General features: G+C 34.4%; 2 protein-coding genes across 2 annotated transcripts in view; both read left to right on the top strand.

Moving 5' to 3' along the window:
* ctnnbl1 (catenin, beta like 1) overlaps positions 1 to 18758 on the top strand; it is a 196092-nt gene that overhangs the window by 40683 nt on the left and 136651 nt on the right. The window lies entirely within an intron of this gene.
* The window catches only part of LOC132117795 (V-set and transmembrane domain-containing protein 2-like protein), a 59933-nt gene continuing 42585 nt past the window's right edge, over positions 1411 to 18758 (top strand). The window contains exon 1 of the mRNA XM_059527105.1: positions 1411 to 1758. Within this exon, the coding sequence (XP_059383088.1) occupies positions 1641 to 1758 (118 nt within the window). The 5' untranslated portion in view covers positions 1411 to 1640. The remainder of the gene's footprint in view (positions 1759 to 18758) is intronic.

The following is an 18758-nucleotide window of genomic DNA, read 5'->3' as shown; positions in this document are numbered from 1 at the left end:
TGATCAAGATGCTGTAACATTTTAAATGCAGTGTGAATGGCAATTTCTTCTGGTGGTAATTGCGTGGAAAATTGTGTGCTGGTTTCGTCAGAGAATATAGATGGAGATTTGGTTCCTTCTACGCACTATTTTCATTTTTACTGTAAAGCTGCTTTCACACAATCTGTATTGTAAAAAACGATACATAAGGCTGACTTAAGAGGTACAGGTTGTAGGACCTGCCACTAGAGGGCGCACTACCAAAACAACAATCGCGTGTTTTGATGACGCTAAGGAGCGTGGAATGATGGGATTTGTTGTCTTCTACCCAACCGCTGACGGCCATAATTCAGACGGAAAGATAAATCATGGATTTAACGCGAGTTCAACGATTTGCACGAGTAGATTACATACAAAGTCAATCAAAGACGCAATCCGACTATGGATCAGACGCGTCCTCGCGTGGGTCTAGAGACGCGATGCCCCGCGTTTGGCGTGTATGCCCAATAATACTAATCTTGTTGATCGTTATAATAGATACGTTTTCTGTAAAGATACGAATCAAAACAACTCACCTGTCGAGTAAAACACAAGTGAGATCGGCATCTCTTTCTAGTTGAAGTTTGTCGCAAAACTGCTTCCGCATTTGTCCACAACACTGTTGTCATGTGGTTTCTGCGTCAGTAAAGGCGGTAACAAAGGGTCACTAACGTCATTGACAGGTGACTGCACTGCCCCGTGTCACTGTTTAGAATGGGAATTTTCTCATGATTTACAAGTAGTTGAAAACATTCGAGATATTGTTCGTAATCAGCTGGAAAAAATATATAACACTAGCCTAGTGGTTTTTGGATATTTTACTGCCAATATCTTACAAATTTTACCTTTAATGTAGATATAGGCCAATATGATTGCCGTTCAATTTTCATCAAACCAACGTCATGTCAAGTTTTTGATGTCAATTTGATTAGCATATTTAACCTGTTTTTATTACATCAATTAGATGTATTTTCGATATCAGTTGCTCACTATTTATAAAATAGGCAGTAGCCTAGGCCTATTTAGTAGTAGGCACAAGTTGTTCGCGATCAAAAATGCGAGAAAAAAGTTGTTATTCTAATTTAGGGACAATGCACACTAATAATACATAATTAAATGTACAGTGTGCCAGAATTAGCCAAAAGGTTATCTTGCATCTGCTGATGTCACACCTAAAAAAAATAAAAATTAAACAAAGATTAAAAATTGTGCGGTCAGCGATGTTTTATACTTGTTGATTAATATAACCGTCTGCATTCAAAGTCATAAGTTAAATTTACCTCAAAAACATTTTAAATGCAATTTTACCTCAACCCACGACGACCGTTGACCGGCTCTCTTCATAATATTATTCCGCCTAATTCAAAATTCCCTAATGATAGGGCCGCACTTCCTCCTCGCGCTGTTCCCTCCGCTCCATCGGTTAGATCCGGGGAGTTTCTCTCCGCGGAGACTCAAATCACATCATTGGGCGACTGCAAACACACGCATTCTCCTCTCAGCCGCTCCTGTCGCTGTCATCAGGGACAAAAACCTAAAGCAAACACTAACCACACCTGGATCTATCTCTTAAAGCCGTGTATTTCCACCTGATGTGAGAGAGTGTTTTGCAGGGAGCAGTGATGGGCGCGTTTGGAGTGATTCTGAGGAGTTTACATTGTATGGGACTCTACATCCAACTTAGTGCCTGTCTCAGACAAGCTGGAAGCGACGACGTGGAGAACCATATATCCAACAACGGTAAGATGTGTCCACTCGATCCGGTTCTGTACTTGTGGACGGGTTTGAGGTTCGTTAACGGCTGTCATTTGAAGCCGAAATGCGCGCGAACGGCGCAAGGATGGAGATGCGCAGAGCGGTTCTTCACCAACACCACTGCACTGGGGCTATTGACAGGTGCTACCATGGTATATGATGGTGATATTGTGGTACTTTAAGCTACTATTACAACAATACCGTGGTATTTCTGTTATTGGCTTCGGTATACGTTGGTTTTGTTTGTTTAACCTGTTCATAGGCACTTCAAACAATACCTTGGTGTATTGGTAGTATCCAAAACAGCATAAAACGAATGGTGTTACCATTGTATGGCTTTTTAACCCCATAAAAAGCCCTGTGACTGAATTATGAATCACTGATGGTGTTAAATGTTGATTTATTTCGTGGTACTGAATGGGTTTGTCAAAGAATACCATGGTAAAATCTTTATGGTTGTGCTCAGAAATATAATTCTGTGGCTTTTTAACGTCATGAAAAAAGTGTTATGGGTCAGCGATGATCTTTTTAAGGCACTTAATGATTACTGTGGTAATACTTTATTGATATTGTCCAAGAACGTGAAATGGCAATGCTTAAAATGTTCATTTATAATTTAGCGAAGTACGGTGTCTTTACTACTGATATAAACTATACTGGATTTATCCGTTTTTCCAATGTATTTAAAAGAAAACATGGTTGAAATTTGATTTATTCCATGACTTTTGTTACCTTGATGGTATCAGATAGTAAAACCATAGTGTGAAATGATAAAAAAATTATAATAATATTAGTATTTCACCTATATTTTTTATGGATTATACCATTGTATACCATGGCAGCAGTGCTTTGCATAACTTAAGTTAAAAACTTAACCTCCTTCCAGACTAGCCAAAGATGCTTGAGATTCTGGGTTTACAGAATTCCCTGCATTGGTCTATTTGTTGTTTTCATTGCTGGAAGAGCGAGGAAAAATCTATACACGCATTTCAAGATTCTAGTCATACTATAATCAGCCATAATTGAAGTGCCTGGATATTGAACATATTCTTCAAACTATATGCAGAGACGCTCTGGGAAATGGAAAGGATTGTGTAAAATATGCTTTTTCTGTATTCATTTAAGAAGTTTTGGTAATTGTGTGAACTATAGATGACTAATGCAATGAACAAATCAGTGCTGATGAACCCAGGCATGCATCATGCTGATGAAAGTGTTCGCACGCCGGATTGTGGGTCGCTCACTATTAAATTAAAGGGCAGAATGTGATCAGAGCCCATATTCATGAGGAATATTAAGAGGACTGATACAGTAGGATTAGGAAAACCAACTCAACATGCACTGATGTTCTGGATTACTTGACGTGCAGGTCTGGATGCTTGTATGATTTTGTGATGCATTTCTAGGGAATGATTAGCAAGATTTAGACTCCAATGGATTTCTACCAGGACCGTTTCTTTTAAATAGCTTTGACAGGTTATGAAAAGATTAGGAGAATCTTTGTTTTTCAATATGCCCAAGTTTTAATATGAATTTAGGCCCACTGAGTACTATGGTCTTATGAAGTCTTGATATGATGAAATAATGTTATAATGCAAAAAAAACTGTATTTAATTGCTTTGTCTTTCCTCACGACTGGTCATGTTTTGGTAAAATTCACCAAATTAAGTCAAGCAAAGTGTTTTTTAATTGTGTAATTATTCATTTTTTAGTGAAGCATCTAAAAGCGAACTGCTTTCTGCATCTCTAGAGTGATGGACAGCTTAACTTGCTTGTATTCAATACCTTTGCGTTAATTTTTCAGCCGCAGGGAATACCATGGCCTGCGGTAACGAGGCTTAATTAATGTCAACAACAGCTTAAAAGCTCTGTTTTCTTCTGACCTCACAGTAATGAAACAAAGAGCGCAGACCCGGTGGGCCGCTCGCCCCAGCACACGTCAGATGAATAGCTATGGCGTGAAGAGGACTCTCATTTTCGAGGGCAGTAGAGTTTTAATTCACACACATTCTGTTCTAATCTTGTTGTTTTCTACTCTCCTAGAATTGTTGCTGTGATGTCTTGCAGACATTGAGAATACTATTAACAAAATAATCACTGTCTGGTTTGGTTTCTGTTGCAACTATTTCTGGGCCCCTAAAAAATTAATTTGATTCGGGCCCCCTCTCCCTCATTGGGCCCTTGGGATCATCCTACACCCCCCATTACAGTGTCCCTGACTTTGAATAGCATTGAACTTTGATTTTGAACGTTGACTGGAAGATCTTCAAAAACAAATTAAAAAAGTAATTCATTCATTCATTTACTTAAATTAAAATACAATGTATTTTTTTTTGTTGTTTTTGTGATTCTCCAAACTTTAAGCGTTGATCTTAAAAGACACTGAATTGTGAATTCAAAGATTCTAAAAGATCTTTTTATTATTCATTTTTTACATTATTATTCTCCAGCATTGATCTTTCAAAGGTTAACTGGTGAATCTTCCTCAGAAATAAAACAATTGTTTAAAATAAATGTTTATTAATTAATTTTATTTTAGCTTTTTTTGTATTATGTAAATTTATTGTTCTGGTTCTCTAGACTTTAAGATTCTGATTCTAAGATTTTCAAAAACAAATTATTTATTTACATTTTTTACATTTTTATATTTATTTATTTATTTTTACTTTTCACCAGAAACTATTTATTTATTTTATAAACAAACAAACAACCAAACATTTGTTTATTCTAAAGAACTGGTTTGTTTTTGAGGAAAATATGGACGATCAATCTTTTCAGTTATAGAGCCATTAATTATTGGAATATTCTACCAACTGAATTTAGGAGTAGTACAAATTATTCAACATTTAAATATAAATTAAAGAAATGTATAAAAGCAAATCAAATTTGTAATCTTGTGCAAATCTTCAGTTTTTCATCCTTTAGAATATGGAAGGCATTTTCTGCCGAATTTAAATAAATAAATGAAATGATTAAAATTAAAATTAAAACCAGATTAACTATTTCATTAGAGAAAACTGTACGCAAAATATGTGACAAAATTGACATACTTGTCAAATTGAAAAATAAAATGCAATTGGTGATTTCACATTTCATTTTCAATAGAGTCTTGAGGCAAGACTGCCAATATTAAAATGAAAAGCCAAACGTGAAAAAGAAACTACACATACAGTTTTTACAAAGCTCTTTATTAACGCTCACGCAATAATAGTGACACAATTCAAATTTAAATGTAATTTTTACTGTCATTTTAATTCCTCTTTTATTTCACTGTTTTCATTTTCGTTTTCATTTTCAAAGACAACCTGCATGCAAATTATATGTTAATGAGTGGGTGTGGCTCAATTACGTTGTTACGTGGAGGAGCTATAATGGCGGTTATGGCCAGTATAGCAGCAGAATTAAACCAGCTAGCAAACATTTCGGATGATAATGACTTCATTTTGCTACGAGTTGAAGCTATCTTGGATACACTTGGACATTTTGCAGCCGTCACAAACTCAGCAGACAGCAGATTTTCCGGGGAGTCTCGTGGAGGCTCAGGCCGAGGAACTGCAGTGGGTCGAGGGTTTGACGCATGCTGGTCAGGCTGGTTGTTTCTTCCACGTTCTAATGCTGCAGCAGCTTCCCGCAAAAGCTCACTAACAGATTCGCCATGTCTCGATTACAATATATTCACATTTTAATGCCGTTTCACACATTGTTTCAACCACCATTCAACTCATGCACACGAGACTTCGACGACTGTCTCTAGCGCCGTTACTTGAATAAGCCACACCCACTCATTAACATATAATTTGCATGCAGGTTGTCTTTGAAAATGAAAACGAAAATGAAAACAGTGAAATAAAAGAGGAATTAAAATGACAAGTAAAATTTACATTTAAATTTGAATTGTGTCACTATTATTGCGTGAGCGTTAATAAAGAGCTTTGTAAAAACTGTAGGTGTAGTTTCTTTTTCACGTTTGGCTTTTCATTTTAATATTGGCAGTCTTGCCTCGAGACTGTATTGAAAATGAAATGTGAAATCACCGATTGCATTTTATTTTTCAATTTGACAGGTATGTCACCGTGAAAATGAAATCATTTAATTTCATTCTCAATTTTGTCACATATTTTGCGTACAGTTTTCTGTAATGAAATAGTTAATCTGGTTTTAATTTTAATCATTTCATTTATTTATTTAAATTGGCAGAAAATGCCTTCCATATTAGAAGTGTTACGGTATGTAATTGTAATATTATTAAGTGTTTATGTGTGGTAGTGTAACTTGCTGTGTTTCAGATTTTTAGCTTGCCTTTTTAAAACTGGCAATGGGCAACAGATGAAAACTAGTCAATAGGGCTGTCTCGGAGTCATTTGCAATCTCTCTGGATGGTGACAGTTCTTCAGCACTAGATTGTAGTAGTCTGATCAGGGAACAGTGTTTTGTCTCACAGTGACCTGTCGTGTTCATCTCTCCTCCTCTAATTCTCCACGGAGCGTTGTGTTTTTCCTCTCGGTGTGTGTCCGGGGTGAATCTGTTGATCATGAGATGCTAGTGAAGATCAAGGAGCAGCGAGGATGGAGGAAGTAATTTCAGTAAAAGCTGTGGGACCTTTAGAGATGCTCTTTTCACACACACTTAGATTAAGATTTGGAAAGTTGCTATCACAAGATTGTTATTAGTCTGTTAGTGATGACATATAACTGAAATATGAAGGTAAATTCTTTCACCTTCCAAACACAAATGTGCATTTTTACACTTGTGCACCACAAATCTGCCTTGTGTGTGTGTTTAACCCGCAGCACACCCATTGGCGTTTTTTAATAAGTTGGTTACTGGTTTGTTTACTCTAAAGAAACAGCTGCAGTCAGCGAACACTAATAGGCATCAGCAGTGATGTGTTCATGAGACACACACACACTTCATTTCTCCAGCCATCACACAAACCAATGACCGATGACATCACCTGCGGCTGATTTCTCTTCATTGCTCTTGTGAACTGTGATTGGATGCTCGTTCAGTGGTTTCTGCATGTTTTTCAGCTGTGTTTCAACACGACTGAAGCTTGATGACGTGGATTTTACAGCTAACTTAGAAAATACACACATTTTACATCTCACCTGTAAGACGTGTGTATGAAGAATGCTGTGCACGTAAACAATTAGGCTTAAGCTTATATCTTTTATTGCATTATAGTGTCATCATGATGTTTATCTCTTTTGCTAATGGCTTCCAGCAGCATTTTATGTGCTCTCCTTTGAAACTGCAGTGTTTAATATGACAGGAAACACATCTTTGTGGATCTCTGTGGAGTCACGAGACTCTTTTTCATTATTTTATTGTTATTTTGTATTTATTTGTGTGGTTTTTCAGACATTAAGCGTTCATATTTCATAGAGGTTGATTGGTGAATCTTAAGATCCTCAAAAACAAATGAGTTCTTCATCAAATATTTATTTATTTTAATCACGTCAATGTTTCTGGTAAGTCAATATAGTCACATTATACACATTTTTATGTGCATTTATATTAACATTTGAGTGCACTAGAGGGATTGAGATGCATACTAGTGAGCCGCCTACACATGCAGCATCCTAACTGAAGTGAAACTGGAATGAAAGCTCAGACATGAGTGATTGAATCGTTTGTTATAGGCAGCGTCTCATTAGCGCGCTCTCTTGAGAAGCACACTAGAGCCCTCACTAGTGCTTCTCATTGATTACAGCAGAGGTTGAAGCTGGCTAATGACATGCTGCTCTAATAAGCACAAAAACAGCCAGCACACAAATATTGACTCTATTTTGGCTGCTCTTTTAATTAGCTTTTTTTATTTTATTTTTGGTTTGTTTTGCAAACTTTTTGGTGTTAAATGGTTTACTTGCAATATGGTGGGTCTTTTTTAATTGTGTACGCTGCAGTGCATTCTGGGATTTCCTTTTCTAGAGCGCATACATGCATTTTATTGGTAATGCAACTTCTATGCATCAGTGTTTTAAGTATATTATACTGATAGTTTTTATAAAGATTTTAAATCTTAAATATTTGGCTATTTTAAATCTTTGGTAGTTTTGTTCTGTTTTATTATTAAAAAAAAATTTTTTTGTTATAGCCTTGTTGTCTATATAGCTTTTACTATATACGTAGTAATAAATACGTTATACATTTTATTTCAGTTTTAGTTAAGTTGAGCTTGAACTTAGAAATGTTACATGTCAATGTTTCATTTAACAAATATTTCAAGCAAAACAATTTAGTTTTTAATGGTTGTATTTTATGTTCAGTTTTAGTAAACTATATTAATGCATAAAGTACTGTCTAGATTTTGCATTAAACTGCAGCATTTCAATTGACTGGAAGCATTGTAGAGTTCAGCCAATCAGAGTAGCTCTCTGAGTCACATGATCAGTTTAATGATGGTCTACTCTAGCCGTGAAATGAAGCATCTTTGTAATATTGAGAATAGTGTAAATGTGCAGTGTGATTGGTTTTTTGCTCACCTTCAGCTCTCCTTCACTTCAGAAATGAATGGCTTTCTTCAAAGACTCGGGCTTTTGGAGACAGTAGAGAGGCTTTTGAGAAGCAACACGAGCACTTCCTGTCAGGATGTTGATGCATTAGTCCATGTGTTGTGGAGGATTGTGAAGTTTTGTTTAAAGCTCAGACAGTCTGAAGAGAGATGCTCTTTTATATCACTTAACGAGAATCAATCTGTTAACATCGTGACAGACCACCACACTCTCTTTTCCTCTAAAGTCTCTAAATGTCTTTCTCTTTCTGTGTCGCCCGTCTCTTCCGGTCTGTTTCAGGTGTTTGTCAGACGTCTAACTGTGCATTTACATCTGGACGTGTCATTTCTACAGCATTGGCTCTTCTCAGGTGTGAAGCGAATCATTCCCCGGCGACATTCAGCAGATGTTTTGTGATGGAGAATCATCTCTACAGATGATTGTATTGGGATCTAATCAAGATCAAAGGAAAGTTTGAGACTGGTTGTAGTGGATGTTTACATGAGATGCACAGTAGAAGATCTAGATCTCTTAAATGGAAGTACACGTACGATTGTGTTCTATTTTTAACTTAACATAAACCCCTAAATTATTTAATCATAAAAGTTACAATTAAATACAAATGTATTACTTAATTAAAATAATAAAATGGTATTTAAATATATATACAACATAAAATATTAATAATTATATAATAATATACATATAAATATTATAAGAAATTATACAAGAAAAATGAGCTTTTGTCTTTTGTTTGTATCTTTCATTATTTTAATCTTAGCTATTTTTTTCTTTACAAGTTACAAAATTTTACGGTGAAAACACACACACATTTTGTTTTTTTTTTGTACTTAACATGCTATATATATATATATATATATATATATATATATAAGTAGCAGTAAAATGATATTAATTAATATACTATATATATTAGGGGTGGCACAGTTCAATTTTTCACGGTTTGGTTTGTTTCATGGTTTTACAGTCATTGTTTTCGGTATGGTTCGGTATGGTGTGCTATGTTTATGGAAAAACTATACTTAAAAAAACTACGAGCAACAGCTTAAATAAATACAACAGAGTAAAGATACAAATAAAATAAACAGTAATTTTCTTTTCTTTTTTTTAGGGAGGTCTAGCATTAGTTTTTAGGTACAGAAATTGAAAAAGTAATCAAATGTAAAACAGCACCGCATATTTGACTGTATAAATTAAAGATTGTTCTTTATTAAATCTTTTTAATCAAGAGCAGTGAGTGATTTCTTTGTTGATGCTGTTCGATTAATATGAAGACTGTCACTTTAAGAGAATGCACAGATCCAGTGGCCTACGTTCAGCCGGCTATGTCTGCTGGAGGATACTTACCAAAACGGCCATTTTGACATAATTTTTGTGTGAATTTGTCAATTTACCGTATTTTCCGGACTATAAGTTGCACTTTTTTACATAGTTTGGCTGGTCTTGCGACTTATAGTCAGGTGCGACTTATTTATCCAAATTAATCTGACATGAACCGAGAGAAACGAACCAAGGAAAATGAACCAATAGAAAACATTACCGTCTCCAGCCGCGAGAGGGCGCTCTATGCTGCTCAGTTCTCCTGTAGTCTACAATGAAGACATAGATCGCCCTCTAACGGCTGTAGACGGTAATGTTTTCTCTTAGTTCTTGGTTCTAAATAAATGTGCGACTTATATATGTTTTTTCCCTCATCATGACGTATTTTTGGACTGATGCGACTTATACTCAGGTGCGACTTATAGTCCGAAAAATACGGTAAGTACAATACTTCAGAGAGAGATTATATTTGTGCGCGTTCTGTGGCGCGGGTTTGTGCGCTTCAGATGAGCAAACGCACAATTCTTCACAGTGTCCTCTGGCTCTTAATATATATATATATATATATATATATATATATTTATCTCTCTCTATATATATATTATGGACACATTTATTTATATGTGGTCATGCATATATATTAGGGATTTGTTGGATTTTTGCCGATGTTTTTTAACTCCTATATGCCGATATATTTCCTTTTGTTTGGAAGCAACACCAAGCCTCTTCTGTGTGGAAAGTATAAGCATTTGGTTAGATTTTAACAGGAACATATTTTTTTTTTATTAAATGAACAATAATGAACTTCTTTTATAATGAGAGTACATTGAAAGCTTTAAAAATAATTATAAATCAAAATGATAATATAATGAAATTATAATTTTATTTTGTACATATATTTTAATTATGTAATTAGCATGCTAATAGTGAATGGTGATGGTTAAACCCTCTTAGAGGAAGGCATATTTACATCTGTCCACTTCAAACCACTGCTGCTAAAGCCAAACACATTCAGATGGACTTACTGAGCAACTGCATAATGTTTGGTGCTGTTTCTGAGCGTCCTGCCACAGGCCTTGCGTTTTATCATGCTATGTGGGATTGTGTATAGCTTTATCTAGCTATATATACTGTACCTATGTTCAGCAGAAAAACTAGTAAGTGTAGAGGACAAGAAGTTTGCAGGAGTCTGTCATTAGAACGGATGTGTTGTTATTCAGTAGCTTTTGTAAACATTTCTGCAGAATAATAATGAAAATAGGCAGTGTCCTAAAAGAAATGACAGTAGCTGAACTAGAAAGCTCTACACAGGTGAAAACTTCACACGTCACAGCAACACTTGAGTTTGAAGCTTTATATATTTACATAATGAACTATTTATTTGATTTTTCAGCACTGAATGAAGTAGAACTGGAGTTTCCCTGGACTCTGTCAACCATCTTCTGAAATGTTTTTTATACAGTGCTTGTTGCAGTGCATTCTGGGATTGGCTTATCTGTGATGGGCACATGTGATGCTGTCAAAAGAAGGTTTCTTAGAAGGCAGCATAGCTTTTGAAGGCAGACTACATTTGGTTGACAGGTTTATATATATATATATATACAAACAAATACATACTGTACACACACATATATATATATGTATATATTAGGGATGAGGGATATATAACCGGCAATCGGCCGGTTTTTGGTCTTTTTTCGGCTGATTTTCCCGGAAGTGTGCCCGCATGCACAGACAATATTGTAATCATTCGCTATGTCATTTGTGTGGAAGTATTTTGAAATCTGTGCACAGGACACGGGCAGCCGATCAGCACTGGAAGTGCAGAGCTATGTCTGAGGCACAGATAGCAGGAAGCGGACAGTCGACTGCACAAAATAGGAGTCCCTTTCCAGCGCTTACTGAAGCTGCATGAGCGTATCTGTATCTGTCCGCGCCCTGCACAAGCAGAGACAGTGAAGGGATGTTTAGCTCGACTTCTCACGTGTTGGATGAGAAACGAAACGGACTAAACTAAACTGTGACAAAACTGAAGGTTTTTTTTTTTTTGTAAAGTAGAACTGGCATACATACATGTTTGAAAAGCCAGAAATAAACGTCAGTTCTGCATTAGGATGATTATTTTTATTTTACCTTAAAATTACATCGACTTAATTTGATTTAAAAATCACCTGCTGTAGCACACTGAACTAAAATGTTTCATTCATCCAATTGAAAATGTTTAATTTTCCATCAAATTTTTTTTTAACTTGAGACAAAAAAATATAGATGTAAATCATTACCTTAATTTTTTTTTTTTAATTGGAAGAATGAAACACTTTGCATCTTTGTTTTATGCGCACCAACATTATTAGATTTTAACTTTTTGGAATAATATTTATATAGCATTCTTTTATTTAGTCTCACTGGTAAAGACCTTGTTTTAAATTTAAAACAATTTAAAAACTAAAACAAATACTGAATGCTGATTAAGAAACATCTTATTGAATATGTGTTGATTTTGTTGTTTGACTGTAGAACTATGCAGTTATTGCCTCTAATTTCACATGGTTACAGTTAATCTTTTAATTTAAGGCCAGTTCTCTGTTGTTTCAACACAATTCAAAAACAAAAGCTAATTGCTGATGTCTGTAGCATCTGTGTTTGTATTGAATGTAGTCTACTTACTGTGCAGTTACTGCCGTTAATTTCAGATGGTTACCATTATTGTTTTCAATAACCAAAAGCCAGTTTGGCCTATTAAATACCAAATAAACATCTTGTTTATGCACACTTTCCTTCTTTCTTGTTTGTTGCTTAAAGATTAAAAAAAAAATCGGAAATCGGTATCGGAATCAGCCAGTTTGCTTGTAAAAAAATCGGTATCGGAATCGGCCATGAAAAATCATGATCGTGCATCCCTAATATATATATATATATATATTAGGGCTGCAACGATTCGTCGACGTTGTCGACAAAAAACGATAGTGGAAATAGTCGACAATGAATTTCATTGTCGAAGTTGTCGCCAGACATGTTTTTTCCGACCGAGTGAGGCATGTCTTTTCATTACAATCTCTGCCGAGAGTCGCACATGCCCATTAGCTTCTCTGCTAAGCGATAACATACAGAAATGGCGGCGTCCAACGCAGCAGCTGCGCGTACCAAAACATCTAAAGTTTGGGAGCATTTTAGCCTGGATACGGCGAATAAAAAGATTACCTGCATGGTTTGCAAAGCAGTCCTTGCGTATCACAGCAGCACCTCGGTGATGCATGAACATTTAAAGAGAAAGCACGTCGGACAGTTGAATGAAATGGAGTTTGACTCGCCTCGGTAAGATTTAAATAACATGGAAGCCAATACGTTTTGTTTTGGATGTACATTGTACATTTGTGACCCTGGATCACAAAACCAGTCTTGTGTGATTTTTTTTTTAAATTGAGATTTATACATCATCTGAAAGCTGAATACATAATCTTTCCATTGATATATTGTTTGTTATGATAGGATAATATTTGGCCGAGATACAACTATTTGAAAATCTGGAATCTGAGGGTGCAAAAAAATCGAAATATTGAGAAAATAGCCTTCAAAGTTGTCCATTTCTATTGACGATAGTGCTGCATCCATTCACACAAATAAATGTTTTATATATTTAAGGTGGGAAATTTATTTATGCATTTATGTCTATACTGACCGAGCGCTGTGCCTAATTGGTTTTAGACAGGGCATTTTTATTTACTTTTAGTATGAATCGGCCTATCAGCAGCAAAGTTCAATAAAATATGCATTTTTCATTGAAGTACCCCCTTCTTTCTTGTGTTTACTATCATTTTCCACAGAATTAAAGCAATCTCATGCTAAATTTTAGAAAATTTTTATAATTATTCGATTAGTCGACTAATCGTTTCAATAGTCGGTGACTAGTCGACTATTAAAATAGTCGTTAGTTGCAGCCCTAATATATATATATATATATATATATATATATATATATATATATATAAATGTGTACAGTATGTATTTGTTTGTATATCTGTTTATACACACACATTTTTTATGTGTGTATATATACATATATTCAGTAGATATATATATAATAAATCATAATTATATATTTTAAAAAACTTTATTTTAACTGTATACATTTTAAATATATAAACATGTATTATGTATAAATATTTATATGTATTATAATTTGTTGTCATTTATATATATGAAACTTACATTTTAACATGGACAGTCATGGAATTTTTAAAAGTTAGCAGAAATTAATCCAATCAAATCTCCATATGGACCAGTATCTGTAAATGTTTAGCTGCAAAAGTTGGTTGAAATATGATTCCTGCATGTTCTGCACGTCTCTGTGTGAATGATTGAATGAATGGTTTGTTTACTACACAGACTGAAGCGCGTATTTATTTAGGACATAAATACATAAACAACATCACCAGAACTGAGTCACTTCACAAGCATTTTACCCTTTCATTTGAGTAAAACCAGTGTCAATTTTAAAGGTATTCATTTTTACATAAAGGCATTGTGCTAGAAATATTACTATTATTTAGTAGAATGTATGTGATACTGCTACTACTGCTGAAAAAATTAATAAAACTTTATTTTTTTAAAGAAATCACACAATATTTCTTCCATGTTTAAATTTTAATAGCAAATCCCCTTTATTTACCAAAAAATAAAATGTGTTTAAATTTCATTAATTAAAAGACAAATTAAATTTGGGTGAAACTTGTTTACTGTTTTTCATTATTATATTACTTGTAGAAAAACTTTAAACACAATTGTAAATAAGTATTAAAAAAGGCATTGGTTTTATTTTTAGTGATAAAAAGTTTTTTTTTTTTTTTTATTAGCATATTTTTGTGTTTTGCTTTGGTACCGAAATTGGTACCGAGAACCGTGGATTTTCACTGCTATCCGTACCGAATACTGACATTTTGGTACAGTGACAACACTTGTGTGTGTGTGTGTGTGTTTGCGTGTGCGTATATAATTTCAAAATTATTATATTTATTTAATATTAAAAATGTATAAAAAAAAAATATATATATATATATATAATGTATGTATATATTAGTGTTTAAATATAAGAATACCCAAGTTTTAATAATAATAATTATAATGTATAATAAATATAATATCAAAAACTTTATAAGTGTAATATTTGGTTATTATTAATAAATGTAAAAATAGTACATACGTGCTTTATCATAATTGATCTCTTAATTAAAAGTGTTGTTTCAGGAGGTTGCTCACACGTTTCGAACAGCTTTGGTAAAGTATAAATAAGCCTGTAAACATTAAATGATAGAAAGTGCTCAGTGGCGAGTAGGCCTGTCACGATAGTCGATAAATCAATTAATCGCACGATAAAAAAAAATGAGCTCGATATTTGTTTCGGCCGCAATAATTTCTTTTTTCAATTTTTTTTTAAAATGTAACATGTCATGATGTGGGGTTAATTTGTAGAAAACACCCTCTCCTATGGCACAGATATCCCGGGAATAAGACCAGCTTTGGGAAGCGCCTTTGCTTATGGATGTTTGCGTCGCAAGTGATACAGCGTTGTACTTGCACTACTGCTTTATTTTAATACCGCGTAGCATATTTTGCAAGTAACTTCGTTGCCCTTCACTCGCTTCATTTGGCTTGCTCAGCTAAATATGTCTGTAGGCGTGTGGTTGCGTGTGTTAACATGCCCAGTGGGTTTTGATTGGTTTGGACCTGGTGCGCTTGCGTCATTTCTGAAAAGCTGAGATGTTTTTAACTAGATGTGGTGTGGACGGGCCTGGAAAAAATGAGCACGTCACACCGCATCGCTTCCATTATGAGCGTGCATACCGCTTTTGAAATAACGAATTTGAGTGCCCAAAAGACGCGATATGTAAACGGCCCCTTCATCGGTCAAAATGTTTACTCTCGGTTAACGGTTAAACGGTCAATATGAGCTTCCCTAACTGGCATATAAACATAATATAACATACAAACATACAAAATTCATAAATTTTAAGCCACACAAAGTCGACATGTTGGCATTTCTTGCTCGGAATTGATCTTTGAAAAGGTGTACCTGCTTTATTATGCCATTATCATTATATTAGTTGAAACTGGTCTTAGAACGACGATATTATCGTTTATCGCGATAATTTTTTTTGGACAATTTATCGTCCAGCAAAATTTGTTATCGTGACAGGCCTAGTGATGAGTCGTTGTGATGCTCTCCTCGTGTGATGAGCAGCAGATGTGGTGTGTGTGTGTGTGTGTGGATGCAGCAGGAAGATGTTTGTTGTCAGGCATGGGTGTAGTGGAGGTGCTTGCCATCTCTCGCTTCATCTGTTTGTTTATTCATTTGGTTGCCGTTGCATTAAATAATTCATCTCTCCTCTCTCCTCTCAGTTTAATGATTCGCCAGCGCTCTGGTGTCTCCATCATATACGTGCATGTTGAATGCATTAAGCTGCACACACACACACAGAGCTGAAGATGTGTGTGTGACCCGCGGGCGATGGGCAGCACACCCGCCTCTGTTATATCACACATGCTGGAGTGTCTCTGTGGGCCTGATGAATGTAGGACAGCCGTTTGTCGTCCTGAACACTTCTGTGTCAAACACACACACGCTTCATCTCTCACGCCTCACTGAACGTGTGAGCATCGCCAGCGCTGCTCCTCAGAGCGATGTGATGAAGCCATGGCATTTCCATCCTCATCATCCTCATAGGTTAAAAGACAGACAGTATTTTAGGAAATTTCTGTAGCACTTCTATATGAAGCCTGTGCATGATGGCTTACGTTTTAGTGCTTCATATTTTATCGTAATGATACAAACTAATAAAAATCTTGTCCTGTTGATGGTTCCACCATTAAAATGAAATGAATGCATGACTCCTGACGCTGGCTGTTGATCATGTATTAGAATCAGTATTATTTTAGTATTGTTTGTAGTACACCATCTAAAAAAAAACACTGCTCATTTTCTGCCAGGACTTCTGCCCTATTTATAAATATTTTTTGCAAGTAAATATTCGTTTATATTTTCAGATTTTACATTTTTGTTAAGCTGTTGTTATTTTAGCTAGTATTTTTATTTTAGCCTTAGTCATTTTACGAATCTAAGTTAAGTTGATTTATTTCTAACTGTGTTTTCCCTTCTAATATGTATTTATTTTATTTTATTTTATTGAGTTTTAGCAGTTTTATAATTAGTGCCTTACAACAAATAGGCAAATAATTTAAGATTTTGTCATTTTTATTAAAGTTATATATATATATGTGTGTGTGTGTGTGTGTGTGTGTTTATTTTAGCTTTAGTTTTATTTAAGCTTTAGTAATTTAAGTACTTTAACTTTTAAATCAAATATCTGTTTAACTTTTTTTGGTACTTTTAAGTTTTCCTATAATATGACTATGATATAATATGTTTTACTTTAATTTGGCTTTATTTTTCTTCATGAATACATTTGAATAGATTTGGATTTACTATAACAATAATGTAGATTATAGTAAATATAAATGAATTATAAGTAATTTATAGTTGTTAGATTTTCTTATGTTTATATGTAGCTGTGTTTTTTCAGTTTCAGTAATGTTTTTAATTATATTTTTGCTTCATTTTTTTACTGTAGTTCAAGTAATATTTACTTTGAGTTCAATTTAACAGCATGTCAGATTTTTTATTTCAGCTTTATTTAAATTCATGAAAATATATTTTTATTTTAGTTGACAATAATAACAGATTGCTGTGAATATTAGCTGTGATGAATTATAATTATATAAATATATACAATATTTAAATTAGGTGTTACTTTAAAAACAAAAATCCAGAAATTCAGGAGGAAGATCTGCAGTATGTTCTGTGTTTAAAAAGCCACCAAATGTTAAAATAAAATGTGTTTTATTATTCATTCTGCCGTATGTACCAGAAGAGTGTAATATATTATCACTCTAGTGCTTTCTGATCCATCACAGCATTTTTGCTGGTAATTTATCATTTATATGCATGAAAAAGCATTAAAATATGCTCAAAACAGTACTGTAGTGGTGAAAATGGCAGAAAAGTGCGATCATAAACTCATTCGGAGGAAAAGTCTCTAAAAGCGTGTAATGAAAGGTGATTTATTTCATCTTTGGCTCATTATCCCGTCTGCTGTTGGTGCCGCGGGGCAGGAGACGTGCTTGTTTCTGCAGCTGGGCTGTCTCTCTTTATCCCCGTGTTTGTCCCGTCACATTATGCTATAGATTGTGCTTTATGAGGCGTTTCTGGAGAGAAATATGAGCTGATTTGAGGCGCCGAGGGCTGAAGCAGCGGCTCGTGAAGAGATCACTGGTCACTGACAGGTCTGTGGGGACGAGAGCCATGCTTTACAACAAGACATGTTTACAATGTGAGAGGAACGTGAACCGTCCGTGACATTCCCCCCGAGAAATGATTCAAGCACCATTCACTGTCATTTAAAGCTGCAGGATATTTAGCAAGATGCTTGTGTAAAACCAACCTAGTCCAAGAAATAGTTAGGAATCAATTTGTGAGAGGAAAAATGCTCTGAAATTATGTTCAGGTGATTGATTTGTATTTGAGATGATAAAACGATAAATTCAACTCAGTTTTTGGGGTTAGATTAAGTTCATGACAAGATCAACAGAGAAAATCATTTTTTTTTATCATTTTGATGTAAATGAGAATAGAAAAAAGTAGATTAAATATTCCGCCAAAATATTCACGCTGTCTTATAAATTATATTAAATATGATTTTTATATTGGATATATTTTTTACTATATTGCATATATTCTATATTTTATTTTATTAAGGGCTTATATATGTTTTTTTAACAAATTAATACTTTTATTCAGCAAGGATGCATTCAATTTGTGAAAAGTGACAGTAAAGATATTTATAACGTTACAAAAGATTTCAGTTTCAAAGAAATGCTGTTCTTTGGAACTTTGTATTCAGCACAGAATTCTGAAATCAAAATATATCACAGTTTCCACAAAAATATGAAGCAGCACAACTGTTTTCAACGTGGATATTAATCAGGAATGTACCATATTTTCATGATTTCTGAAGATGATGAGACACTGAAGACTGGAGGAATGATGCTGAAAATACAGCTTTACGTCACTGGAATAAATTACTTTTTATATATATT

Source organism: Carassius carassius, chromosome 37, assembly GCF_963082965.1.
Source record: "Carassius carassius chromosome 37, fCarCar2.1, whole genome shotgun sequence".
Classification (NCBI taxonomy): domain Eukaryota; kingdom Metazoa; phylum Chordata; class Actinopteri; order Cypriniformes; family Cyprinidae; genus Carassius; species Carassius carassius.
This window is presented reverse-complemented; position numbering and strand designations above follow the sequence as displayed.